At 49.8% G+C, this 27987-nt stretch overlaps 1 protein-coding gene across 1 annotated transcript; it reads left to right on the forward strand.

The window, feature by feature from the left end:
- MALL (mal, T cell differentiation protein like) lies at positions 1-27753 on the forward strand. The gene is made up of 4 exons (XM_044262510.1): positions 1-183; positions 22295-22462; positions 24411-24533; positions 27004-27753. Exons 1-4 carry the CDS (start codon positions 76-78, stop codon positions 27064-27066), a joined length of 462 nt encoding a protein of 153 aa, XP_044118445.1. The 5' UTR covers positions 1-75; the 3' UTR covers positions 27067-27753.
- Positions 27754-27987: the final 234 nt, after the last annotated feature.

Consider the following 27987-nt stretch of genomic DNA (forward strand, 5'->3'; position numbering starts at 1 on the left):
GGGCAGGAGGTGATATTTGACGGGGCGGCGCGGGCCAGCCTTGCGGAGCCAAGGGCACCAAGCAGCGGGCGAGAGATGGCCTCTCCGGACCTGCCGCCCCCCACCAGCTACGCCCCGCCCGAGGTGCCCCTGGGGTTCCTGCTGTTCATCACCATCCCCTATGCCTTCTTCTTGCCCGAGCTGGTGAGTGCTGCCGCGTGGGTCACCTACGGAAGGGGAGGGCTGGGGAGAAGCCGCACTCCCTGGGAAAGGGAGATAGGGCTCTAGCTGCCGTGGTTTCCGATCTCCCCCACCAGACTCACCGGAGTGGTCCCTAATCCCTCCAGGTGCTCCTCCCAACTCCTGCAATATGGGATGGGTTTCCTGCTTCCAAAACAAACGCACTCACCATGGGTGACAGGCTCTGGTGATCGTAGGAACCAGTGAGGGATAAAGGGGATGCTGCTAAAGTGTCCAGGGTCCTCAGAGAGATGCTGGCAATGGACTTTTCTATGATGCCTTTTCTCCAACTACTTACTTGTTTCTGCTTTTTCTAAAGTTCAAAAACAGTGTGTGTTTGGGGGGGGGTTGGCTTTGTCTTTCCTTCTGTAAGAGGAGGTCTTACAGGATTAATAGTCATGTGCGCTGACTTTGAACTTTGTCTTGTAGACTCTGTGCAAGAGGTACTTTGTGACAACATCTGCCATAAAACATTTGTGTGAGCCACTCCGGGGCACACGGGGACCTGTCACTGTGTGACACTCTCTGAGATGCCCCGCAGCTGGGTTGCCGCTTGAACCCCTGCCAGGGGCTGGGAGTGGCTCTTGCATGTGGCGGTCTGCCGGGCTCTGTAGACACGGTGTGTCCGTCGGAGCCAGCCACCACCATCCCCTTTCTACTCACAGGGACACTGAATTCTGGGGAACCATTCAGGGCAAAGGAGTCTGTTTTGTGTTTTGAACATGTCCTAAAATATCTAGCTTGTGGGTGACATGCTTACTGGCTCTGAATTTGGCAGTACTGACCCCAGGCCTGGGAGGGGAAGGTGGAGGGTTGTTCCAGCTTTCAATCTGACGTGATCAGCCCTCTCTCGTCATCTGCCTGAAGGCTGGGACTGAGCGAGTGACCCTATGGCACACAGGTTAAAGTGAGCCCATGGATGGCACCAAGAAAGGGACACCAGGCACTGTGCTCCCAGCATTTGGGTGGCTCTGGCTAAAACCCCACCCAAGAGGCAGGTTTCTGCCAAGCCTGCCCCCCAAGGGCAGGGAGGAGTGGGGGAGGGCATGAGCACGGGCATCCCGCCAGGCTGATGACATCTGAGTGCTCTCGCGAGTTCTCTGTGCCCGGACCTGGGCGTGTCCCTCACCTCAGAACAACCACATGAATCTCCAGGATTGCGGTTCATGCCGCCACTGCATACTGAGCACAGGTTTTATGCCAATCTTGCAAGCCCCTGGTGGAGGACCCTGCCCTCCCAGGTTCCCTGAATGCCAGAGATAGATTCCTGAGCACTCCTCCACGGTCAGACTGTGTTTGAGGCAGTGACAGTCCTGGGCTGTGGCATCAGCAAGGAGAGACAATCTGACCTTGTCAAGTCAGGGAGGGGTCCAGACCTACCAAGGAGGGGCCGGTTTGGGTGCTGGAACTCAAAGGACAGGCTGGATTTCCAGGCCAGGGGCCAAGAACAGGGAAGGCCTGGAGTCCAGGAGAGCCCAGCAGGCAGGAGCCTGGAGGGAAGGGGCTTACAGAACCCAGAAACACCGGGGATAACCTTGTCGTGATGGGCCCATCACCTGCACCCGGCCCCACGAGGCTGGGCTCCGTATGCGAAGGCGGATGCTCTGGAGCCTTACGTATCTAGGAGGTGGGACGTTGTCACTGGCTCAGTTGTACTCATTTATTTTTCTTTGGGGTAATTTTAGATTTATAGCAAAGCTATGTGAATAGGACAGAGTGCTCCTATACTCTCCTTATTCAGCTTCCCTTAAAGGCCACATCTTGGGCAATACAACTATCAAAATCAGGAAATCAGCACGGATACTTTCATTGATCAGCTGCTCTAATAAACTTCATTCAAATTGTGCTGATTGCCACCCCTCATGTCATTTGTCTTTTTTTTTTTTTTTAAGATTTTACTTATCTATCTTCTTGACAGAGAGAGAGATCACAAGTAAGCAGAGAGGCAAGCAGAGAGAGAGGCACAAACAGTCTCCCTGCTGAGGAGAGAGCCGATGGGGGGCTCAGACCCTGGGATCATGACCTGAGCCGAAGGCAGAGGCTTTAACCCACTGAGCCACCCAGGTGCCCCTCATGTCAATTTTCTGGTCCAGTTTCCAGTCCAGGATTCAGCATTGCATTTGGGAGTCTTACATCCTCCTTCTACTTTTGTCTGTATCTTTACACTTTTGAAGAATAGAGATCAGTTATTTTGCAAATGTCTTTCATTTGGCCTTGTCTGATGTTTCCTTATTTAAAATTTTAGGGGTTTTTAAAAAAGATTTATTTATTTATTTATTTTGAAAGAGAGAGCATGAGTGGGAGGGGCAGAGGGAGAGGGAGAGAGAAGCTCAAGTAGACCACACGCTGAGTAGGGAGGCTGACACGGGGCTCGATCGTAGGACCTTGAGATCACGACCTAAGCCGAAATCAAGATTGTGACCCTTAACCGACTGCACCCCCCAGGTGCTCCTACGATTTTAGTTTTAATTCACAAGTGATCCTTATTCATTGTGGAATATTTAGACAATATATATAGAAGTAAGTATAATCTATACATATGGATAATATTATAATCCATATTCATGTGCATATACACACATACATTTGTATTTAATGGAGTTATTCTGTACATGCTATTTGGCATCATCTTTTTTTTAAGTGAGTGTTCCTAGCACAGACTGTAGACTCAAGTATGTCTGCCTCGTATCTGGGGCCAAGGATGAGAGGTAAACGGGAAAGGAGGGAGAATATCAAGTTGGTTGGTTGATTCTGATCCCACGGAGCAGAAGATACACTGGGCTGGAGAGGAGGCTGAGAATCAGCCTACCAGGAACCTCTCTGTCCCTGGTCACCTGGCCACGCTGCCTGCTGCTACACACTGGGGCTGACCACGGAGCACTAGGCCTTGGGGTCCCAGCAGATTCTCAGTCCTGGGGCCTGAGGCATCCTAGGCAGCCATATGTTTTTCTAAGGACATGAGCCTAGAGAGTGGATCCTAAAACCAGGAGCTCAGGCCAGGAAAAAGGGGCAATGAGCAAGTGAAATCCATTCCTGGATTCAGATGTAGTCTGTGACGGGGGTGGCCCAGGGTGGACACTGGTGGTGTCTGCAGACTCACGTCCTTCCCTCCAGCCCCTGCTCACCGAGCTCCCACTGTGAGGTCTGGAGAGCAGCAGGGGGCCGGCTCAGGCTCTTTCGCGGTAACGACAGTGACAACAAACTAGGGTGGCAAGAGGTTCTGCATGTTCCCTACCGGCTCTGCCCCCGGAGCCTACTCTTTCAGATCTTTGCCAAAGTTGCTTTATTTTAGACTCTTTAGTGTTTACATACACATTTTAAACATTTATTTTGCGGTAATTAGAGATTCATAGGCAGTTGCGAATATAGTTCAGAGAGGTCTCCCGTAGCCTTCCCCCACTTTCCCCCAATGGTTTCGTAATGCTTGTCCCATCACAACCGGGTAAGCCACGTTGGTCGGGTATGTCCTCCTGTCTGTGCCTGTCTGTGCCATCCTCTCACACCACCACGATCAAGAGAACTACTCCGTCACCACAGAGATCTTCCTCCCGCTTCCTCTTTACAGTCACCCAACTCCCACTCAGTCTTCCCTCATCCCCTCCAGAACCCCTGGAGACCACTAATTTCATCTCTATAATTTTGTTATTTCAAGAAAAAGTTACATAAACAGGGGTGCCTGGGGGCCTCAGTCGGTTAAGCGCCCGACTCTTGGTTTCGGCTCAAGTCGTGATCTCAGCGTGCTGAGATCGAGCCCTGTGTTGGGTTCCACGCTCAATTCAAAGTCTGCCTGAGATCCTCTCTCCCTCTGCCCCTCCCCATGCTCATGCTCACTCCCTTTCTCTCTCTCTCTAAAATAAATAAATAAATCTTTTAAAAAATAATTTAAATAAATAAATGGAGTCACAGAGTATGTGGCCTTTTGAGACTGGCCTCTTGCACACAGCATAACACCCTTGGACGTCTGCCCAAGCTGTGTGTGTCAGTAGTTCTTTTGATGGCTGCATAGTATTCCACGGCATAGACGTACCATTGTTGGTTTCACCACGGACCCATTGAGACACACTGTGGTTGCTTACTGTTTTTAACTCTTCTGAATCTAACCCTATGAACATTCACACACATTAGTGTAGGTCTTGCTTTCACCCCTCTGGGAGAGTGCCCGAGTGTGATTGTTGGGTTGCACACAGTAAGTATATGTTCTCGTTTTATTAAGAAACTGACAAACTGTTTTCCAGAATGCCAGCACCATTTTACTTTCCTACCAGCAGTGGAGGAGACTGAGATTTTAACACTAAAATTCATATTTTGTTCGGTTTACTGTTGAGTTCAGATTTCTTACTTGAAAATGATATGGATTTCAAAACGTAATCTCCAGGTGTGGAACAGTACATTTTAAGGTGAGAACGGACTTGGTGTGTTCCGTCTGTCTTTTATCCGGAGAGTGTGAGAGCCTGCTGGGGCTAGAGCTGGGCGGGGCTGGGGACCAGGTGAGTCACAGCACCGCACCCCCTCCCCCTACCCGCAGCGCCCGATCTTCAGAGCACACAGTGTGCAGGTGGCTAAGGGATGGAGATTGCCTGTGTGCTGTGAGCTGACTCATCAGCTTTTTTATAAGTGGATGGGGAATGCCGAGAGCTGACCCAGGCGACTGTGACCTGGGGAGTGCTCTATGAATCAGAGTCCAAGATGTTTTTTGACTTTAATCTCTTCATTAGTTAACTTAATTGATTCGATGTTTATTTAAAAAGAAACAGCTGAGAAGATTTCTAGAGTCAGTCAGTAAAAGGTGAAACAATTCAGACACCCTGGTGTTTAATGTTCTCAGCTTCTTTTTTTTTTTTTTAAAGATTTTATTTATTTGACAGAGAGAAATCACAAGTAGATGGAGAGGCAGGCAGAGAGAGAGAGAGGGAAGCAGGTTCCCCGCTGAGCAGAGAGCCTGATGTGGGACTCGATCCCAGGACCCTGAGATCATGACCTGAGCCAAAGGCAGCGGCTTAACCCACTGAGCCACCCAGGCGCCCCTGTTCTCAGCTTCTTAACTCGCTTGCTCAAGTGGGCAGAGGGAAATTCTCTGATTCCCCTAGAAGCCCATTCCAGAATCCTTGAGCTGGGAAAGTTCACCTTTATATTTTACTTAAATCCCCAGCTTCACCTTATTTTTAGCCTGCTTCTACTTCTGCTCTGTTTATATGTAAAAGCCGGTCTGAGAGGCATTTGCGGGGCTCAGTTGGTTAAGTATCTGACTCTTGATTTCAGCTCAGGTCATGATCTCAGGATCATGGGATCTAGCCCCCCATGGGGCTCTCGGCTTAGCTTAGCAGGGAGTCTACTTGGGATTCTTTCTCTTCCTCTCCCTCTGCCCCTCCCCACCCTGCAAAATAAATAAATAAATAAAAGCCTATCTGAAAACTTCCTGACACCCCAGACCTGTCTCTGGTCACCCGTGCTGGCTGAAGTTATCGTGGGGGCTGAGGGTAGACACCCTCCCCTTTCATATCATTCCCATGCATTGAGTTTCCAAAAGGAGAAATCCTTTCCCCTGCTATCATTGCTTTCCATTCAATGCTCCATGCTGTGGGGAGGGCTTACCCAAAAGTTAATTCAGTTTACCCGTTTCACTTCATCTTTGTTGCTTTTATCCCTCCCTTCACACCCCACCTCACCACTATCCAACTTAACCCCACCCTGCTCCTGCAGGACAAGGGAGCTAGCCATCTCCAGGCTTAGTGTGCCACCGGTTCCCACCACCATGCTCCCAGGATGCCTCCTGGACAAGAAAACAGGGGACAGGGAGGAAAGATTGCAGAGCGTTGGGGCGCCTGGGTGGCTCAGTGGGTTAAGCCTCTGCCTTCGGCTCAGGTCATGATCTCAGGGTCCTGGGATCGAGCCCCACGTTGGGTTCTCTGCTCAGCGGGAAGCCTGCTTCCCCCTCTCTCTCTGCCTGCCTCTCTGCCTGCTTGTGATCTCTCTCTGTGTGTGTCAAATAAATAAATAAAATTAAAAAAAAAGAGAGAGATTGCAGAGCACAAGGCAGGGGAGAAGCGAGGGCCCTGGGGAGGTAAGGACGGGAGGGGCAATGTAGAAAGAAGTCGATGTCAACCTCCCTATGTTGCCTGGACCCATGCTGACGGCCCTGCACCAGCCCCAGCCTTACTCTCAAGGATGCCAGTGTGCTCAGGTTCAGTAACGGAATCCGTCAGGGCCGGGTCAAGAGCCTGGCTGTGCTGCTTCATCACTGTGAGAACCTGGGCAGATTCCTTAACAACTCTGAGCCACAGTGACAGAAAGAGTAGCAGTAAAGATCTCATTAGACAGCTCTGGGGGTTCAATAAGGACATTCCCAGGACACCACAGCATGTTCAACCGCTTTAGAAATATGAGCCTGCGTATTTTATTGTTGTTGGTCGTCTGGACCTTTCTGTAGAAAGTGTGGGTCTCCTGTGAGCAACTTCCAACTGTGAACCAACAGGTGTTCACTGAGATGCAAACCTGTGCTCTGCTCTCAGGGGCCACAGGAGCATGAAGGTCTTAAGAAGGGGGATGAGGTAAATCAGGAGCCCCGTCTTAAGGAAGCGGCGTCTGAACATGCGGCGAACACCCCAAGATAGGAAAGAGTGAAAAGGCAGGGCGCAAAGCCCCAACTGTTGAAGGCTCTGAGAGCTTGGGAGTTGTCAGGTTAAGCTTACTCAAGGCGGAGTCTTGGTCTTCTTGAACGGTTTGGATTGGGGGATTAGATGTGTGCTGGTTCAGACAAGCACTTCCTCTGACCAGGAGGATCACAGATAGAAGAAATCCGGCTGAGAGGAAAGAGGAGACGGCCATGTTTAATCCTATGTATTCCCTCAGCGAGTACTTACTGAGCACCTATTGGGTGCCAAGCATGGGGATATAAAGACAAAGGCAGACACCACCCCTACCTTCTGGGGGTGACGACTCATGGGGCGGAAGGAGACTAGCTCAGGAGACTTGCGAATGGAGCTGCGCTGTCAGGGCGCTGTCAGGGCACAGGAGGAGACAGAGGCCGCCATGGGTGCTGCGCACAGAGGAGATTCAATTCAGGGAAATGTTTCTGCCACCGTTGAGAAGCCAAACGGGCAGAAAAGAGATACTAAAGCCGAGAAGAAGCACATGAAGTGTTTGGAGTCTAGGGAGGGGCACCAGTGCTCGGGCCTCCAGAGTAAGACCCTCCTGCTGCTTCTCTGGCCTCTGAGTGGGGGGTGCTGTGTTGGAGTGGGCACGGCAGAGGAGGGAGACAGGGACCTTGGGGTTGGATCCAAGTGCTGCTGCTGCTGCTAGAGTGATAGCAAGACCTGGACCAGGCAACAGGAAGTACCCATCCCTCTCCTCCCATTCCAGGTCCCTTCCAGGCCCCCGCCCCTTTGCCAGATCCTAGCAAAAATCCAACTTCTAAGGGAGCTGAGCATTGTGGCTTACAGAGTTCCTGTCCCTGTCACAGAGCAGACCACGAAAGGGTGGGCTGGAGCCGCGAGACCCTGGGAATGAACTGGCACCATCCCCATCTGCACATTCCCCTCTTCCTGAGTCTGGACTTCTGGTCCTTTCCTTCCCCTGACTATGGCCAAACCATGCACAGCTTTCTCTGAACTAGCGGACTCTCTCAGTTCTGAGAAGGCAGACACCCAGCTACGGCTGGCAGGTCGGCCCACTGGGAGGATTTCACTTAACAGGTGCTCCAAAGGAAATAACCCAGGGCCTCCCTGGGTAGCAGGGAGGGGCCTGGCACATTCTGACTTGCTGGAATGCAGGGAGCCCCAGATAAGCAGTCTCACCAGTAAGAAGTGCCCCGCCTGCTGCCAGTGCCCTTCTAGGAGCTTTTGCCTAGAGGACTTTCCCCTGGGGTAAGGCAGATCTGTGGGAGGCAGGAGAAGTTTCTGGAGTGTTGTCCAGATTGGCAAGTAGCAGGAAGCAAGCCAGAATAGGGAGGGGTGGAGGAGCCACACCCAGGTTCTCTGGCCTTTACCCCTCTCTTCTCTCCTAGCCCCTCCCCTGCATCCTCCCACCCCTGCCAGCCAGCCCTGCCCCTCAGATGTCACCACTAGGTCAGATCTCCCCCGTCACAGCCAGAATAAATGTCTGCTTGGGGCCCACACAGGGCCTGGCCCTATACCGAGGCGGCACAGCTTCTTAAGGCTTCTTGGGCCCACTCTCCTGCCTCAAGCTATACCTAGAAGGTTCCACGTGGGTCGGAGAGTGGGCCCCGATACCCTAGGTTTGGGAATCCAGAGTCTTCAGACCTATATCAAGGAACCCCGCCTCAGCTCCTCTCCCCAGAGGGATTCTCTGAGCTTTGCTTTTCTGCTTCTGTGCTGCTCACAGTCCCCGCCCCCACCCACCATGCCCATCTGCACTCTCTCTTGGCCCAGGGGGATGCTGGATGGATGCGTGGGGGGGCACGGTGTGGCTAGTGGAACACCACCTTCACTGACAGCACGTGTTTGCCTAGTCCTTCCTACACGCCAGGGGAGAAGGCAAAGGGGTAGGAAAACCTCCCAGGGAATCCTCTCCCCTCTCTGAGGGAAGATGCAGCCAATCTGGAGAATTTCTCGAGCCTGTGAGGTAATGGAGCAGGAAATGGGAGGGGATGAAACAAATGGCTGTTTGTCTCCATTCTGTCCCGGCTCCTGGCAGAAAATGCCCGCCTGTGGTTGAGACACAGTGGCAGGCCCTGAAGTAGTCAGCTGGTGCCACCTGCATGGGAATCAGGCCCAGACAGACGACGAGACTGAGCGGCTAGGGAGTGGAGGGTCTACCAGCCCACCTCCCACCGCCTCCTCAAGCCCGCAGCATGTACAGACCACCCACTTTGTGCCAGGCTCTGTGCCCTACACAGGGGACACAAAAACCACAGGGCAGAGTCCATCTAGGAGCTTGGGGCCTGGGGAGAAGGTAGAGGAGAAAGACAGTAACCATGAGGGAGGTCACCAAGAGGTGCACTGGGGACTTCGCAGTCAAGAATGGCTTCCTGGAGGAGGTGATCCTGGTCTACGTCCTGCCCTGAAAGGTCTGGTCATAGTCAAGTGGGGGAGGAGGAGCTGAGCAGGAGTCAGTGAGGACTAGATGAATGAATGGTCATCTCCTTGGGTCCTCAGTGCCTGACAAAGTTCAGGATCATAGCCATTGGTCGCCAAATGTCTGTGGGTTCCTGAGGGAAGCAGGAGGTGGGGGACCTCCCCTGAGACCAACTCTTGGGTTCATCCAGCAACCTTCTGGAAACATGTGAAGGAACACGAGATTAATAACCATCGTGGAAACCAAGGAGAAAGAGACCATGGTGGGAAGGAGCCTGTCCACCTGGCCACCATGGGGACTGGGGAGTGGGATGCATTTATCTGCTTTTTCATCTTTTATCTCTACTTTCTAACTTGTTGAAGGTACACAAGTTTAAAAAAAAAAAAAGTAGAAACATTTTTGCCCTAAAAAGTCTTAGTTTTGTTTTGTTTTGTCTTAAGAGATAAGAAGGAAAAAGCTCTTTAGACTTTGGATGGATAAGAATGTTTTTATTATCATGCTTTCTGTAAATCTGTACTGCTCAGTCAATAAAAAGCTGGGTCCGTGGGGGTACTGAGGTCTAAATGGGTGGGCGCGGTCCTGGGGGAGGAAGCCAGGAGGGAGGGGAGGAAGGCAGAGGAGGCTCCACTGACTCACCAGCCCCTCCTGGGCCTTGGCATCCTGCCTCTCCCAAGCACAAACCCCAAGGTAGGCACAGCCTTTCCCTGGCCTGCGGCCAGCCCCGTCCTGAGAGCACTTATAGGTACCAAGAGCTCCTTATAGGTCTCCTTCTGCCAGGAGCGATGGTGGATGGAGCTCTGGCCAGCACTATTGTTCCTAGAGTGGACCGGATAAGACACGGGCCCTCACCGGAGGCCAGGGGGCCTGGGCCACAATTTCCTGCTAACCTTAAAGCCACAGAGAAAATTCTCATTCTGAATCAGGATGTAGTGACTCAGTGTTTGGAAGTGTCCTAGGTGAAATTAGGGAGCATTGAACTCCCATACAATGCTAGATGTGTACGGGTACAGGAGTCCAGTCCAGGCCTGGCGCGCTCCCACGGGTAACTGGGTAGGTCCCTTGGCCTCTCAGAACAGGTTTCCTTCCTTGTACGAAGGAGGGAAGGATTCTTGTCCAGAAGCTTTACAGGCTGCCAGGCCCCAGGTTCAGGCCTGGGAGCCACCTTGTGGGCTGTGGACAGCACCCACATGGGCGCTAGGGTCTCCAAGCTGACCGCATAGAGGCCCGCCGCCAGTCAAGGGGCCCAGGAGTGCCTGGCTCCCGAGGCGCCCTAGAGGAGGCCAGCACCACCCAGCTGTGAGGGCCCCAGCTCCTCCACACTGAGTTTCTGTCACTGCAGATAGGGGACACTTCATGTCCCTGTCCCTGTCCCCGTCCTGTCAGCAACGTTTCTGCTCCCTTCCTGTCCCAGGCTCCCACTGCCCACTGCCCATTCCCCACACAGGCCCCACTGTGGCCTCAGGTCCCTGGGGGGCTCCTGCTGCAGCAGCCAGGCTGTCTTCAGCCCCAGGGACAGAGCCATGGAGGAAAGGACGGGGACGGGGGTGCACACTAGCACAGGCAGAGGCCCTTGACTAGAGGAAGGAAGGTGTTCTGGAGCAAAGGTCTCCACACACCGACTGTGGCCCACAGAAGAGAGATTTTCATGGCAACCCGATACTCACGTGTGTGTGTGTGTGTGTGTGTGTGTGTGTTGAAACAACAGATTCAGGACACTGTTTCCCTTTCCCATGGGCAATGTACTCCAGTTTGCTAATCTAGTCTACTTAATCTTTTAATGCTGTTGCTAACTGAATGGATTTCACCACCCACGAGTGAATCTCAGCCCACGCTGGGAAGCCCCAGGGCTGGGGATGCTGACCGAGGCTCAGGAAGACCTGCCCAGAAGGAGAGGGTGAGGCAGGCTGGGCTTGCCGGGCCGCGGCCCAGAGTTTGGTCTGAGGGGCACCGGGAGCCAGCGAGGTGTTCGAAGAGGGGTGAGGTCCTGGGTCCCAGCTGGTCCCTAGCAGTGCTGTGACAAGGGCTGTCGCTGGCTCCAGATGGCTTGGACAGAAGGGAGGGGGACTATGTCACGTGCTAGGAAGTCAGAGCCCGCCAGCTGTACCTCAGCATTGATTTTTCCGCTACAGAGCTCTGTCCCCGGGACCCAGGCTTTTTCTCGCCGCCTCTTTCCTCTTCCATTTCATAGTTCCAGGCCTACTACCAGGCACAGCAATGGCCAGAGTGAGAATGGGGACTATCTCATCTGGGTCTCCTGAAGCAGAAAGATCCCTTTCCCAGGGGTCCCCCAAAGGCATCCCCCTGGAAGAGCTGGACGAAGTCACACAAGTGTCCCAGCCAGGGCAAGTAATGAGCCTAGTGAATGTCGGGAAGTCACAACCTACACCCCGTTCCTTCCCATATCTCCTACCAGTAAGCCCAGTTGGGGAGTTTGAGGACACAATTTAAATGGAGACAACCATCTCTGCAACATTATTCACTGGGGCATTGTCTATGTTGGGGAAAGCTAGAGACAGGGGCCTAACGGGGTACATGATGTTTACTGACTTGATGGAATGTAACTGTGGCTTGGAAAGTGCAATCAATCCTTGGGGCGCCTGGGTGGCTCAGTCAGTTAAGCGTCCAACTCCTGATTTCAGCTCAGGTCGTGATCTTAGGGTCCTGGGACCGAGCCCTAAGTCAGGGTCTGTGACCAGTGGGGTGTCTGCTTGAGATTCTCTCTCTCTCTCTCTGCCCCTCCATCCCAACTCGTGCTTTCTCTCTCTAAAAGAAAAATGTACAGTCAATCCTCGTTACACACAGATTCTCTATTTGCAAATTTACCTATTCACTAAAATTTCTTTGCAACCCGCAAATCAGTACTCACTGTGCTTTTGTGTGCAGAGAAGCAAGAGGTCTGGGTTGTCTGATGTGCGTGCTCCCACTTGAGGCCGAACCAGTTGACTCTCTCCCTGTTCCCGCTCTCACACTGCAAACAAGTGTCCTTTTCAAAGTTTATCTGGTGCCACGTCTTTCGTATTTGGGGGCTTTTTGTTGGTGATTTTGCTGTTTAAAATAGCCCCTAAGTTAGTGCTGACGTTAGACCTAGTGTTTCAGCTTGGGAAGGTTGTGATTTATTTGCCTCTCAGCGAAAACACACGTTCGTTGAGTGTATAGTGCTGTTGGCCAAGAATCCGGGGTTAGTGAATCAACACCATATATTAAATGAGGTGTCTTTAAACAGAAATACACCTAAAATAAAGGTATGTGTTAATCAGTTGTTGAAAATACTGTGGCCAAAGGTTTGCAGGAACCTTAATTCCTCTTTACCTTGGGAGCAAGGGTCTGGTGTTCATGGATTCAGTGTTCAGGCCAACTCTGTAGAACTATCTTGAGTAACAAGAATCAGTTTTATTATGAAGCCCTGTAGCAAAATACAAAATATTAAAAGTAGAATACAAAACTTATGTTCATCATGCTTTATACCTTTATAGAAAATATGTATGCCTAAACACAGGGCTTAGGAGGGAAGGTAACATAACAGAAAATTCCTTTACTGTTACAATTATTTTTACAACCAATTTAAAATCTTCCCATTGACAACTAATAACAGCTCTACCTCCTGCCATATGGTTTTGGTTGGAGTCATTAAAACCGCCATGTTGGAGTCATTAAAACCGCCGTGGGGTTGAGGCATTTTGAGTTGATGTTGTCACACTCCCAAGGGACTCTGTCTCCAGCCACAGTGGCACAAACACGGGGGTGTATCTGTTTGAAGGTGTATTTTGTGGGGTCCAAAGCACAATCCCAGGATGGGTTTTGTCTTGTGTTTCCCTTTTATTTTTCATTACTTATTATCATTATTATTATTATTATGCTATGTTCATCACCATACCGTACCGTAACCTTCAAGTTCTTAGCAGGACTATTCACAACAGCCAAAAAGTGGAAGCAGCCCATGCATCTGTCAATGGATGAATGGCTAAGCAAAACAGATATGTGGTATATTCACATAACGGAGCATCATTCAGTCTTTAAAAAGGAAGGAAAGTCTGACACAGACCACAACATGAATGAACCTTGAGGATATTCTGTTCAGTGAAATGAGCCAGTCTCAAGAAGACAAATCCTATACGGTTCCACTCACGGGATCTACTTAGAGTGAACAAATTCACAGAGACCAAAAATTGGGACGGGGAGCACGTGCATGGATGACGCCGTCGGTGAAGCATCTGACTCCTGGTATTAGCTCAGGTGTTGATCTCAGGGATATGAGATGGAGCCCCACTTTGGGCTCCATGCTTTGAGGAGCCTACTTATAAAAAACTAAATAATTAATAAATATATAAATAAATAAATAAGAAAGACAGGGACTGGGGGAAAGGGGAGACGTGGCGAGCGAATGTGCGACGGGCACAGTTTTCAGTTGTGCAAGATGGAAAGCATTCCGGACATGAATGGTGGTGACAGCCGCACAATCCTGGGAATCCATGCCATTGAACTATACACTTAAACATGGTTAAGATGACCAGAAAAAAAAAATGGTTAAGATGGTAAATCTCGTTCTGCGTATTTTATACAATTTTCTAAAAGAGAGGTCTACGATGGCCAAGAGACACTGCACTTATACCTCATGAGCCAAGGGTTCCTGAGTGGAAGGCACTATGGAGTCCTTCATCCCAACGGAGTCTTCAGGGAGTCCCAGTTCCCACCATGGGCAAGGCCAGAACATCGTTTGATACCTCGGACCTCCTAGACCTCACCGTCCTGATTGGGGCCTTTCCCTCCCAGCCAGAAGTTTCTGAGGCTTTGTGAGAGAGCCTGCATTCCTCCAAGTTCCAGGGAAGGGAAGGAGAGGCAGCACTTCCTGAACATGAAGGCAGGTGGCAAGAAGAGGACAGCAGCACTGGTGGGGAGCTCCGCCATGCTGAGACACTGCCCAGCTATGCAGAAAAACCTGCCACCAGGGTATCGCCCTGGTGCTCCTCCCAGGCTCCCAGCCCCTGACCTGCCCCGCCTGAGCCCACACCACTCTGCCCCAGGCAGGAGCCTGGGCTGTGCATGTCAGAGACCAGGCCTCCTTTTGACCTTGCTTGGCCTTTCACATGGGGTCATGTCGAGGGCAGCGTCTTTCTCTAGAACCTCTCAGGGCATGACATTCCTCTGCCCTGAACATTGGAGGCCTCAGCTCCTAGCTGCTACGTCCGGGTGGACAGAGCCATCCTCCCCAAAGAACCGGTGGTTCTCCCGACTCTCCCATTAAAAAGTCCTGACCTTTGAAGCCAGCCTCCAACATCCAGCACAGCATCTTCTATCTTCGTAAATGTAAACATTGGGGGAGGGGTTTGATTCATTTAAACACTCAAAACCCCGTCGAGCAGTTCTCCCGGGAGCCTGGGACATGATTGGTTTATTGGGTGTCAATCTGGAAATTATCTGTGCATCTGTAAACAAAAGCGCACGCGCGCGCGCGCGCACACACACACACACACATTTTCTCCTTTATCTACATAAATCATAGCACATTGGGCACACTGGTCTGAGCCTTATACCATTCTTGAGTTTGTTCCTTTTGGTATACAAGGATTTTTTTTTTTTTCATTCTTTTTGAAGGCTGCCAAGTGTTCCACTGGACAGACATAATTGCTTTGACTGGTCCTCTCTGGTTGAATATTTAGGATGTATCTTATCTTTTCTGTAACCACAAGGCTCCAATAAATGATGTTGTACATTTATCATTTTGTTCCTGTGTGTTATTTATAGGACAGATTCCAAAAAGTGAAATTATTGGATCACACAATATGTGTGTTTCGTGTTTTGATTGATACTGTCAAAATAATACAGCAGTTGATGGCACTCTTACTTAACCTGGAGATGGCATGGATTTCAACCTGGGAGCTATACGGGGGGCTTTGAGGGACTGTGAGTTCCCAGATCTGTAGATAAAAATCATGCATGTACATAAGTAGAACTTTCTAGGTGACCAAAACTTTCATCAACCCCTCAGAAGGATCTGAGCCCCTGAATGTTCTCTTGCTCACCCAGCTGATCGGTCTCCCAGCTCTCCCAGAAGCGAACTTCCCTTACCTCAGGAAGACTGGCCTTGGACATTCCCTCCTCTGGGTCTTTGTTGGGGAACATTCTCTCCTATCTTCTGTACCGTTCCATATGGTTATGGCTAACATGGTCAACAGTGGTTACTCCAGACTCTCTGTGTGCCAGGAGGACTTAGCTAGTTCTCATAAGAATCACATGAAAGCGGTGATCCCTACCTCGTCTGTTGGGTGCACTGCGACATGGAGGTACTGATGAGTCAGGTAACCCACCCAGCAGGCAGAGCTGGAATCAGAACCCAGAGGGAGGAACGGTACTGTGTGCCCAGCCACATCAACCAGTGGGTAGGATGGGAAACAAAGAGACAAGCTCCAGGGGTTCTCAGACCAAACTGCACCCTCTGGGGAACTTTTAAAAAGGCAATCTCTCTCACCAGCTCAGGCAGAATCTCTGGGGCAGGATCCAGACCCCAGGGATTTCTCAAAGAGTCCGGGAGTGACAGGACTCAAAGCTTAGCTCTGAGGGGAAGCCCCAGGTACACATGTCTTTCCGAATCTCTTTACCCCTACCCCATATTTTTTGTTGATTCTTTTCCTAGTGAAGCAGTTTGCATAGTAATAAGCGCTGGTGGTATAATGATGAGCACAGCTGCCTTCTAAAATAATAAGCATCCCCCACCCCAAAAGTAACCCAAACTGCGCTTTTCTCGAAGTATCGTTTTCAACCCATGGATTTCAACTTCATTGTTACATTTCGATCCATGGTTGTCCTCCTTATTTGAAGTTCTATTGTCCCATCTTTGGTCAGCAAGAGCCTTCTGAATCCTCCTGACCTAACCCTGGGTACCTTTAAAAGTTCTCTCACTGTCTGGTGTGGTAAGATGCTTGGGCTGAACTTCTCTGCCTCAGCCCTGGAATCAGCATTTCTCCCAGAACACTGTCTCGACACTGCTGCTCCGCTCCTGTATCCTAGTGCTTTAACCAGCTCTCCACACCCAAGGAGTTGTTCGCCATTGTTCCAGGGAAGAATCAGTGGCCAAACCAAATGTTAAGCTCCATCCTACCTGAACAGATCTCTTCAAATTTTGAGTCAGCCTTTGGACAATGTATAGACGACTGATCTGTGTTTGTTCATAAGAAACAGGTTCTGAGGGGCGCCTGGGTGGCTCAGTCATTAAGCGTCTGCCTTCAGCTCAGGTCATGATCCCAGGGTCCTGGGATCGAGCCCCACATTGGGCTCCCTGATCCGAGGGAAGCCTGCTTCTCCCTCTCCCACTTCCCCTGCTTGTGTTCCCTCTCTCACTGTGTGTCTCTCTCAAATAAATAAATAAAATCTTTAAAAAGAAAGAAAGAAAGAAACGGGTTCTGAACAAAGCTGCTCTTGGAATCCGCTTGATCCCGATATCTTACTACAATCAACCATTCTTCCAGTTCGAGGGCCAGCCCCAAACATCTCAAAATATCTCCTGCTCTTGGGAAATACAAACTGAAGGTTAAAATAAAAAAGCAGTTTAGCCTGCCAAGGAAATTTGGAAAGCTAAATAAGAGTAAAAAAATAAATAAATAAAGACAACAACTTGAAACTGCCTTACCTTTAAAAGAATCCAACCTAGACTGCTCGGGGCAGAAATGAGATAACAAATACTGGGTTTAAATTTACCTGGAGTTTGTCCTTGGCCCTGGTCCCTCCTTCTGTCCAGAAGGTAGAGGGTGTGGAAATAAAAAAATAACATTCCTCTGTGTCACGTGGATTATGCAACACTAAAGCCATTTCAGAAAATTCTCCTGCAATTTGAGTAGATACCCAAATGCTCACAGGCCACCGCCCTCAGGAGGGAGCTCTGTTGTGAGAAGAGGTCCAGAGCTGTCCTACCCCATGTCCTGTGTGACCTCAGGCTCGGGCCCCTCCAGTACCGCATCACCTCACACCCTGTGGTGAGAATTTAGCACCGACGTGTAAATAGTATACATTTGGCAATGCCTGCCCAGAGCAGCCTCTGATGGTAGGAGGCAGGCTGGGGCGGACCCCTCTGCAGGCACGGACGAGCACGGTAGCCCTGAGCCCTCTGGCCCACCCTCCAGGTCTAGCAGAGGTGAACTGGCAGTGATCAGGGGCAGGAATCAAATGGCCACTCTCTGGTCTCAGAAAGCCCAAGCGAGTTAGAATTGCTGTGGAGACTAAATGAGGCCATTTGAGCCTGAAAGATATGCAGCTGTAAAGCACCAGGTGAGGCGGTGGTGATGTCACCACAGATTCGTTCTAAAGAATGTTCTTTGACTCCATCCCCACCCACTTTGGTTCAGGCCCCATGCTAGGCACCTGGCATGTAGTGGAGAACGGCCCAGAGCATTCTCTGCCCTCGGAGGTCTGGTGTGAACCCCAAATTTTACAAGTTCTGGTGCAGTCACTAAATCCCAAATACCATTTGCACGAAGAGCCATTGTTTGGGTGTTGACAGTGCGCCGGCAATTTTATGCAAGTCCCAAGTGCAGGTAGGGAGGATGCTTGGCAAGTGCAGCCCCTGTCACTGAGATCAATATGAAAGAACCCACTTCCGGCGGGGGGGGGGGGGCAGGGAGGGCAGGGCAGTGGCTTCTGTCCTTTAACAACCGCTCTTTAGAGCAAGCTGCCAACTCACTCACAGGCAGTCCCAGGCCCAACCTAAGATTTCCGAAATTCTGGATTATTACGATCTGAGGAAATGTGTGGGCACCTGGGTGATTAAGCATCCACTCTTGACTTCGGCTCAAGTCATAATCTCAGGGCCATGAGATCAAGCCCCATGTCGATGGGCATCCCACACTGGGTGTGGAGCCTGCTTAGGATTCTCTCTTTCCCTCTCCCTCTGTTTCTGCCCCCTGAACCCAGCTCATGCTCTCTCTCTCACACACACACACTCTCTCTTAAAATAGGGCGTCTAGGCAGCTCAGTTGGTTCAGCAGCTGCCTTTGGCTCCGGTCATAATCCTGGAGTCCTGGGATCAAGTCCCACATCAGGCTTCCTGCTCGGTGGGGAGTCTGCTTCTCCTGCTGAACTCTCATGCGCTCTCTCTCTCTCTCTCATTCTCTCTCTTTCAAATAAATAAACAATAACAACAATAAATCTTTAAAAAATAAATGAAATGAAATAAATCTGGGGAAATTTGCTCCCGGAGCTTGTGCTTTAATTAAAGTCCAAGCTTCTGGTGTTGTTGTCCAGCCCAGTAAGAGTTTTGTTGTCCCCCTCTTAGTCGATTTTTCATCTCCTGTTCCTTTTCTCTTCTTAAGAACCTACGTAATCTCTATAAATTCAAAAGTGCTTTTCCTCTCCAGGACAACAGTAGTAGAAGCCTCACAGGGGACATTTGTCATATCTCTGTCTACATATTGTTTATTTGTAAGATGAGAACTGCTAGTCCCATAAAGCCAGGGATATGTTATGAAAATCAGAACCAAACATTGCATATCTTTCAGCTGAGCTAGATAGAAGTTGTGTGGACTTGTTTCATCTAGCATCATTCAGAAATAAGCCTCCTCCACAGTCATTCAAAACTGCAGAAGCAATACCAAGACTGAGGAAATGGAATTATCAGCTATTGAATATGAAATTGATACCAAAAAAATTAATATAAAGACACTCATACTTCAATACATGGTATAACTATTGCATGTATAACTATTGCACAAACCGCAGAACACCAAAGACAGAAGACTCCCAAAGCAACCAGACACCAAAGGCAGATTCCTCCAGAAGAAAAGCAGGAACAATGGCAGCTGGAACAATGGAATAATATAGAAGGTTGTAGAACACAGTGGGAAAATATCTTAAAAGTGCTGAGAGAAAACAATGATCAGGGCAAAAATAATGTTTTTATGACAAACTGAATACTACCAACTAAACTTTCCTAAAGAAACTACTAATGATTGTACTTCAGGAAGAAAGAAAGTAATCCCAGGAGGAATATCTGAGATACAAGAATATCTTCATGACTCAAGGCAGGGAAAGATTTCTTAAATTCCATCTGTATGGAATCCGTCTATAAAGGAAAAGATGAACATATTCAATTACATTAAAATGAAGAACTCGGGGCACCTGGGTGGCTCAGTGGTTTAAAGCCTCTGCCTTTGGCTCAGGTCATGATCCCAGGGTCCTGGGATCAAGACCCGCATCAGGCTCTTTGCTTGGTGAAGAGCCTGCTTCCCTTCCTCTCTCTCTGCCTGCCTCTCTGCCTACTTGTGATCTGTGTGTGTCAAATAAATAAAATCTTTTAAATAAATAAACAAATAAATAAAATTAAGAACTCATTTCATCAAAAGGCACCATCAAATGTGTGAGACACATCCTGAAGGAATATATTTGCAATAATTGTAACAGTCAACAAGATCCACACTATGAGAAAAAGTTACTCTGAATCAGTAAGAAAGAGGCAAACCCACAAGAAATTTGTAAACAATAAAAAAGAGCTTAAAATTTTACAGAAGATAAAAAACATGAAAGTAAACTCAATCTTTTTTTAAAGATTTTATTTATTTATTTGACAGAGATCACAAGCAGGCAGAGAGGCAGACGGGGGCAGGGGCCAGGGAGAAGGCTCCCCACTGAGCAGAGAGTCCGATGCAGTGCTCTATCCCAGGACCCTAGGATCACGACCTGAGATGAAGGCAGAGGCTTTAACCCACTGAGCCACCCAGGCCCCCCAGTAAACTCAATCTTATCTATAATCATAAAAAATTAAGACCTAATGAGATACATAAAAATCCCAAGGAGGGACGCCTGGGTGGCTCAGTTGGTTAAGCAGCTGCCTTCGGCTCAGGTCATGATCCCAGCGTCCTGGGATCGAGTCCCACATCGGGCTCCTTGCTCCGCAGGGAGCCTGCTTCTCCGTCTGACTCTGCCTGCCACTCTGTCTGCCTGTGCTCGCTCTCGCTCACTCTCTCTTTGACAAATAAAATCTTAAAAAAAAATCCCAAGGAATACGCCAAATGACAACCACCACCACCACAACAACAAAAAACCCTTCTTGAACTGATAAATGAGTTTAGCAAGTTTATCAAGATACAATATTAATACACAAAAAATTGATCATGTTTCTATCTACTGGTATTGAACAATTAGGAAATGAAATTTGTAAAAAACGATACTATTGACAGTAGCTTCCCAAAACGAAATATTTAGGCATAAATATAGGAAGTGTGTATAGTATCTGTATGCTAAAAAGAACAAAATATTGATAAAAGAAGTCAAAGAACATCTCCATTATTGGAGAAGCATACCATGTTCATGGATTGGAAAACTCATCATAGTGAAGATGTCAATTCTCCCCCCAAACTGATCTATAGATTTAACCCAAAATCCCAACAGATAGATATTGTAGATATAAAAAGTCTGCTTCTAAAATTTGTGTGGAAGCAACAGAACTGGGGAAGGGGATGAGCTATCTCCTGAGATGGGCAGAAATGTGAGCCACCTATACTGGCAACTCTTTTGATTACTGTAACTTTACAGAAAGTTTTAAAATCTGGTAGTGTGATTCCTCCACACCAAGGATGGCTCCCTCTCCCCATTATTCCAAATCTCCTATGTTATCATAGTCCAAAACATTCTCTCTCTCCTTTTTTTCCCCAAAATTATTATGTTGCTTTATAAAAGAAAAAATTACCCTCTGTGCCATCTAAGAAATAGAACTTTACCATTGTCTTTGGAGGTCTCAGTACACTCATTCCCAATCCCATCACTCTCTCCCTCAGAAGGGTCATTTTCAGAAGGTGCTGAGGAGAATAGGTTCTGAGGGATTTGAGGAGTGGCAATGAGTTCAGATTTTGTAATTTATTGCATTTGAGGAGCTTGAGGGGCAAATGAGGTGCTCAGGGTGCAAAATTTAATAAGGCATTCACCCTCAGGGTCCTGTCAGAGCATGGTTGGCCCCTGCAGTGGAATATCTGAATGGAGACTTCCAGGTGGGCCAGTGGATGTGTGGGACTGAAGGCCTGGGATTGCTGGCCTATATGGTGCTTAGATTGAACAGGTGCACAGATTTAATAGGGTGCACAGATTGACCAGGAGTGAGAAGAGGGAGAACCACAGGGACATCCTAAGGAGAACCTAGGAAGGAGAGGAGCCTAGAAAGTCTGAAACAGGGGCACCTGGGTGGCTCAGTGGGTTAGGCCTCTGCCTTCGGCTCAGGCCAAGGTCTCAGGGTCCTGGGATCGAGCCCTGAATGGGGAAAAAAAAAAATCTCTGCTCAGCAGGGAGCCTGCTTCCCCCCCTCTCTCTGCCTGCCTCTCTGCCTGCTCGTGATCTCTCTCTCTCTGTCAAATAAATAAATAAATAATCTTTTTTTAAAAAAGAAAGAAAGTCTGAGACAAACTAATAACAACAAAACCACTTGGTGCTCCACCAGGCCTCTAACTGGATATGCTACCATGTGGACATTTACTTAATTCTTTCCCTGGGCTGACCCATATGGGTATAAACCCAGCACAAAAGCAAACAAATGCAGAGCCCAGAGAGAACGGGGAGAAGGGTTGGTTTCTCCACCAAGGCGATAGTAACAGCCTGGACAGGGCTGAGAGGTGATCAAACTGGAATGGTATTGCCCAGGGTGTCAGATACTATAACCCAGGGGCCCAAACCAAATGCCCACAGGGCCAGGCTGGCACTGTGAGTAGGTAAAGGGAGCCAGGAAAAGGAAATAGTATTCCATAGTGAAAAGGAGCAATAGAAAACATACCACACAATGGCGTGGGGTTGGGGGTAAAAGGGAAGTGGTCCACTAAGGATGTCAAGTCTTCTTTTTTTTTTTTAAATTTTATTTATTTATACCTCTATATTAACCACTTGACTTAAAAAAAAAAAAAATCTACTCTTCTCCCAGGGCCAGGCTTCCTTCCCCATTTCCCTCTTGTTTCACCTAACTTCATCGGAAGAGCTTTTAACCAGCTCTTTTAACCAGAGAAGAGAGATGCTGTGCAAAGGGAAGTATGCCTACACGAGCAACTTAAAGTTCTTCTTTTATGGTTTCTTCTTGCAGATATTTGGCTGCTGGGTCTGGATCCTGGTAGCTGCCACCCAGGTAGCAAATCCATTGCTGCAAGGATGGGTGATGTATGTCTCGCTCACCTCCTTTCTCATCTCCCTGATGTTCCTGTTGTCTTACCTGTTTGGATTTTACAAAAGATATGAGTCCTGGCGAGTCCTGGTAAGAATCAGAGGGAGTGATCCAGACCCTTGGGCTTCTCCGGATGTCCGTTCTGAGTATTGTGAGGACACAATTGCGAGCCCTTCTGGGCTGGGACAGGAATTGGGCCCGGGGGTTGGGGAGCAGGTTGGGACCAGAGGCCAGACACCAGGGACCAGAGGCTTTGTCATGGCTGGACCACTATGGAACCAAGACTTTTTTATCTTAATGTGTTTACTAGTAAAGGCAGAATGAAAGCTTACTCACTAGTAAGGCAGAATGAAAGCACTCCTTTGCCACAGTAAATGTTTCATCGTATTCCCTCCATTGTCTTCCTTGTTAGGAATATACACATTCTCTATCAAGCACATCTTGACTCGTTTCCCCTTAAGCTTTATTTATGGTTAAATCATTGGAGTTGGATTGAAGGACATGATAGTGGGGGGGGGGATCACCCCAGTCCTACAGCGATTCCTCTCTTCCTTATGTATTTTATGTAAAAGTGTATATATAATCATGCCGAACCAATAGTTTTGGTGTCAATTCTTTCATTAACATTATGTCATTAAATTGCTTTCATGTCACATATCTTGAAAACCATTTAAAATGTTTCTGTATGGAACATTTAAAAACATATACAAAAGTAGTGAACATCACATCATAGACCCTCAAGAAACCACAACCCAGATTCCTGCACTATTAACATTTTCCCACACTTGCTGTACCTAGCCTTTTTTTCCTAAAGAATTTTAAAGCAAACCCAAAACATCATGTTGTTCCATTCTACACACTTCAATATGACTCCAAAAAAATATGCACACATTCTTATGTCATCATGCTTATATAAACTTATTAACAATCATTCCTCCGTATCACCTAAGACCCAGGCCATGACCAGATTTACTCCGTTACACTTGAAACATCTCTTTACCGTTGACCTGTTTGATCGGGATCCTCCCAGGGGCACTGCGTTGCCCTTGGCAATCATGGTTCTTGGGTACCTTTAACCCAGAATGGCCCTCCCTGCCAGTGACTGGTTGAAGAAGGCGGGTCAGCAGTCCTATAGAAGTCTGATGTTTTGGGGTTTTCTTTGCTTCTTCCCAGTGTGATGTGATTTGCGCCTCCAAATCCCTGAATGAAAGATGGGTGAACTTTTCTGGCAATAACATCTCCAGTGTGACAGGCTTACCCCCCATCAACTATTTCCCTCATGCTTTTTTTCACCTCTTAATGAGCTTCCCCCGAAATGAATGTCTCATTAGAGATTGTAAAACGCCAGTGATGACATTCCTTCCTGAATTGATAACCCTTATTAAATGACTGCCTGACACTCTCAGGTTGAAGAAAGCACGCTGCTGAGCGTTCAGCACAGAGACTCAGCCGCTGGAATCTGGAGTCCGATAAGCCTGACTCGACCCACTCCGCCACGTGTTAGCTCAGCCCCAGTCTCATCACCTGCACATCGGGGTGCCCAGAGCTGCAGCCTTATGGCGTTAGCTGTGGGAATGAATGAGGCGGCGTGACATACTGTTAGGACATAGCAGGTCCTCGTAACACTAATGGGTAAGAGCACAAGCTCGGAGTTCATCTGGCCTAGGTTCAAATCCTGACTTGGCTCTTTATTCCTAGACCTTGACCTTGAGCTCCTACTTCTTCAAAATGGCACTAATGTTAAGTGGTGCCAACCCCATAGCTGGCAAGCTTACATGAGGTACAGGAGGAAAGGCTTAGCACGAACAAGCACTCAGCCAAATGCTGGCTCGGACAGATGTCACTACTGGCATTTATTAATCCGCTATGGTTCACTGCATCTCGAGTTTATCAGATACACTGCAGAAGGAAAGAGCAGGAGTCTGGGGGGCAGGCCGGGATCTTTGGCCCACTCCTCCCACTGTATGGTGCAGGGGGCAAGAGTCCACCTGCTTCCGTGCCCCCGTGACGCCGGCCGTGGCCCCCTCTGCCTTTCCAGGACAGCCTGTACCATGGCACCACCGGCATCTTATACATGAGCGCCGCGGTCCTGCAGGCACACGCTACCATCATGTCCGAGATGAATGACCTGAAGAACTACTTCATCAACACCGCAGCCTCGGTGAGCGCGGGACAGAACTCAGAGCTGCTGGGTGGGGGGCACCTTTCCGGAGACTCCATTCTGCCCCTGCGGACAGATGACCACAAGCATCAGGCTGACAGGGCCTTGGAGGACAGGAGAAGCTGTGTGTGTGTGTTTGTGTGTGTGTGTATATGTGTGTGTGTGTCTATCTGTATCTCTGTGTGTGTGCTGTATACGTGTGTGTGAGCCTGTGTTTGTGTCTGTGTGTGTCTGTGACTGTCTATGTGTGTCTGTGTGTGTGTATGCTGTATGTGTGTGTGTGTCTGTGTGTCTATGTGTGTCTGTGTGTATCTGTGCCTATCTATGTGTGTCTGTCTGTGTCTGTATGTGTGTGCTGTCTGTATCTGTGTGTGTCTGTGTCTGTTTATGTGTGTCTGTATCTGTCTATGTGTGTCTGTGTGTGTCTGTGTGTGTGCACACATGCACATGTCAACAGCCATGTGCTGTTCAGGTTCAGGGGTCATCTCTCATTTTCTGCTTTTCCCACCTCAGGCTTACCCACCCATACACCCGCTATATCACCCTCAGAACCTTTTTTCTAAAACACAAATTGGAACGCTTCTCTCTCTCCTATTGAAAGTTCTTCCATGGCCCCTCTGTTTGTGGAATGGAGCCCGAATTCCTCAGCGTGGCCAAACGGCATCAGTGTTCTTTTATTTCAGTGATGGAAGTGCACAGGGCTAACTGTTGGCTGATGGAATCCAGGGGCCAGCTGGTCCACGCAGGACCCTCAAGTCCTTAGGTCCACTAGGACCAGAGACTCAGCCAGTTCACCTGCCTCCCTAGCAGGCGGCGGCCTCTCTTCTCCTGTGGGGGAATGGCGCCCTCACGTGGCAGCTCGCTCACAGCCCGCGGCTTCCTCCTCTAGTAGCCTGACCTTCCTTATTCCCCCCTTAAAAACTTCTCAGCAAGGATCTAACACCCACCCACACTGTGGTAAGTCCCACAGCAACCAGTCCCTGGCACCAGAAAGGTCACGGCCTGTGTCAGTGTCGGGGCTCCTGCAAGTATCAGGTGGCAGGAGGAAGGGGTGGGGCGTGGGGTGCCGTTCTCCACCGTAAGAATGGGGTGCCCGGCAGGCACGAAGGGCAGCTACACGTATTCAGCTGCCTCTGCAGCCCGTCTACCTCCTTTCCTTCCTCCTCAAACTATTCTAACTCCCCTAAACTCCTGGCTCCAGCCCGGCGCCCTCTGAGCTCTGTCCTGCTGCTCTCCGTGGGTCTGCTCCAGCGCCGGCCACCTCCAGCCACGCCTGAGCACATGACGCTGGCTGTTGCCTCTCCCTGGCAGGGACACCCCTGCTCCAGGAGCCAAACCCCTTGCCACCTTCTGTTCCCTTCTCACCGGCCGACCACCTTCTCGGGGAAGCCTCTTCCTTCCCCCTCCCCTGCAGGCCCTGTTTGTCTCTGGCTTATTTTCTCTGGGTTGCTTATCCCCATCGAACCCGCTACTCTCCTGGCCGATCTTGCTTACTTTCTGCTCCTACCGCTGGAATGTGAGCACCGGGAGGATAGATATTTTTGAACGTTTTGTTCACTGTTAGGGCGACTGTCATTTTTGAAGTACAGCAGGTGCTTGAAAGATGTTTGTTGAATGAGTGAGTGTATGAATGAGGACAGGGTGTGAGCGGACAGGGGGGCGATTCGCAGCCGGAATGGTCATCCAGCCCTGGAAGGCCTGTTAAGGGCAGTGGCCTCTATCCTGAGAAGCAGGGACTCCTCACACAGTTTCAAACATATAACAGGAGCGGCTTGATCACATCTTCCTCTTGGGACAGATTAGAGGGGATAAGGGAGCAGAAGTGGGCAAGCTGAGGCCCGGGGAAGTCTTGGGGAGGGATGACAGCAGCCGAGATGAGGGAGACGTGAGCATACAAGAGGTGGTCAGGCAGTACATGCAGATGAGCTTGGGGATGGCTTTGGATGGGGCGGTGGGGGAAGGGAGGCGTCAGGCTGGTTTCTGTCAGGCAGCGGGGTGAGATGGGGGTCCTGAAGACCCCCTGTGTGAGTGAGGCTGGAGAGGAAAGCTCAGCAGTCCGTTCTGGACCACTGAGAGCTGGAGGGACCTCCAGAGCCCTCACGGGGTGCTGGCAAGCAGGGTGCTCAGAGCAGGGTGCTGGGCTACTGGGTGGACACGTGGGGGAAGTCATCAGAGTCCAGACTGGTTGGGACAAGGGGACAGTGAGGGAGACAGGACCCAGGGCAGGGATGGAGCGCGCCTGCTCCCTGCCCAGGATCAGGAGGACACGGGTGCCCAGGAGAGTCGGAGCTGGAACCCAGGAGGGTGCCCGGGGACAGCGAATATCAAGGAGAGGAGCGGGCAGGGCAGGGTGTGAGGCAGGCATGGGGAGCAGGGTCCAGACACGTGACCTCCTGGCCTGCGGGGAGTGGGAGGGGGCGGCCGTTGGCCCTGGCCATCGCTGACACAAGAGCCTCCCATCTCCTTGCAGTTCTTCGCCTTCATCACAACCCTGCTCTACATCCTCCACGCCTTCAGCATCTACTACCACTGAAGCGGCAGGAGCCGGGCGCGGGGTGGGGAAGCACCCCAGCAGCACCTACTATGGGCTCCCGAAGCTCGCAGTCAACGTGGGCCCCGTGGGTGACAAACAGAACATCAGCAAGACCCTCGGTGGGCTGAGGACAGACCAGCTTCTCACACGGAGGGACATAGTCGCACTCTGGCATCTCCGTTTGGACATTTTAATTCATTATGGCGAATATGAAAAAGATTGGGGGGCGGGGGTGTTGTTTGCTTATTTGTTTGGTTGGTTGGTTTGGGTTTTGCCTGGGCGAGTAACTGTCCCTTCTCACAGGGAACCTCACTTTCCTGGAAAACTGGTATCCGACGTCCTCACAGGGGAGAATCCCATGTCTGCCATTTGTCACACCTGTTTGGGGATTCTACCTCAGCAGTGAGGTTCCCCCAGAGCAGGTTTAAGGGAACACTTAGTCTTGTTTTGTTAAAATCAAAATGGTGCTGCCGATGCCTTCAGAAGAAGACCCACAGACCTGGATCCTGACACATGGTCCTGACCTTGTTTTGGAGCGGTGGTCCAAATCCGCTCTCCCGTGCCCCCCGGGGAGCTGATGGGGGACGAGCCACACAGCCCACTCCCACCCCAGTTCCACTCCTCCTTCCCTTTTCTCCCCAGTTTTGGGATCCAAGGAAAATCTTCATAAAAGCAACTTTGATGATAGATTTGTGGGGAAAATAAGTGACTGACTACAAAATAGTTATGAAGTAAGACCTGGGGGAGGGGTGGAATGGGGGGAGGGGCGGCCTGCTTCTCCACAAGTCAAGCCTGTCAGAGAACTGCCAGGCTGCCGGACACTTGTGCCAGGCCTCCAGAAACCTGCCTCCTGAGGACTCGAAGCCACCTTTTCCCTCAGAAAAAACCATCAAGGAAATGAGGCAGGACATTCCAGGCAAG

This window comes from Neovison vison, chromosome 8 (assembly GCF_020171115.1).
Source record: "Neovison vison isolate M4711 chromosome 8, ASM_NN_V1, whole genome shotgun sequence".
Lineage (NCBI taxonomy): Eukaryota > Metazoa > Chordata > Mammalia > Carnivora > Mustelidae > Neogale > Neogale vison.

Bases quoted from the DNA above. Each gene is read 5' to 3' on its own strand.
- MALL (XM_044262510.1), top strand. From the start codon at position 76: ATGGCCTCTCCGGACCTGCCGCCCCCCACCAGCTACGCCCCGCCCGAG. The intron at 184-22,294 runs GTGAGTGCTGCC...TTCTTCTTGCAG, and splicing joins CCTTCTTCTTGCCCGAGCTG to ATATTTGGCTGCTGGGTCTG. The intron at 22,463-24,410 runs GTAAGAATCAGA...CTGCCTTTCCAG, and splicing joins ATGAGTCCTGGCGAGTCCTG to GACAGCCTGTACCATGGCAC.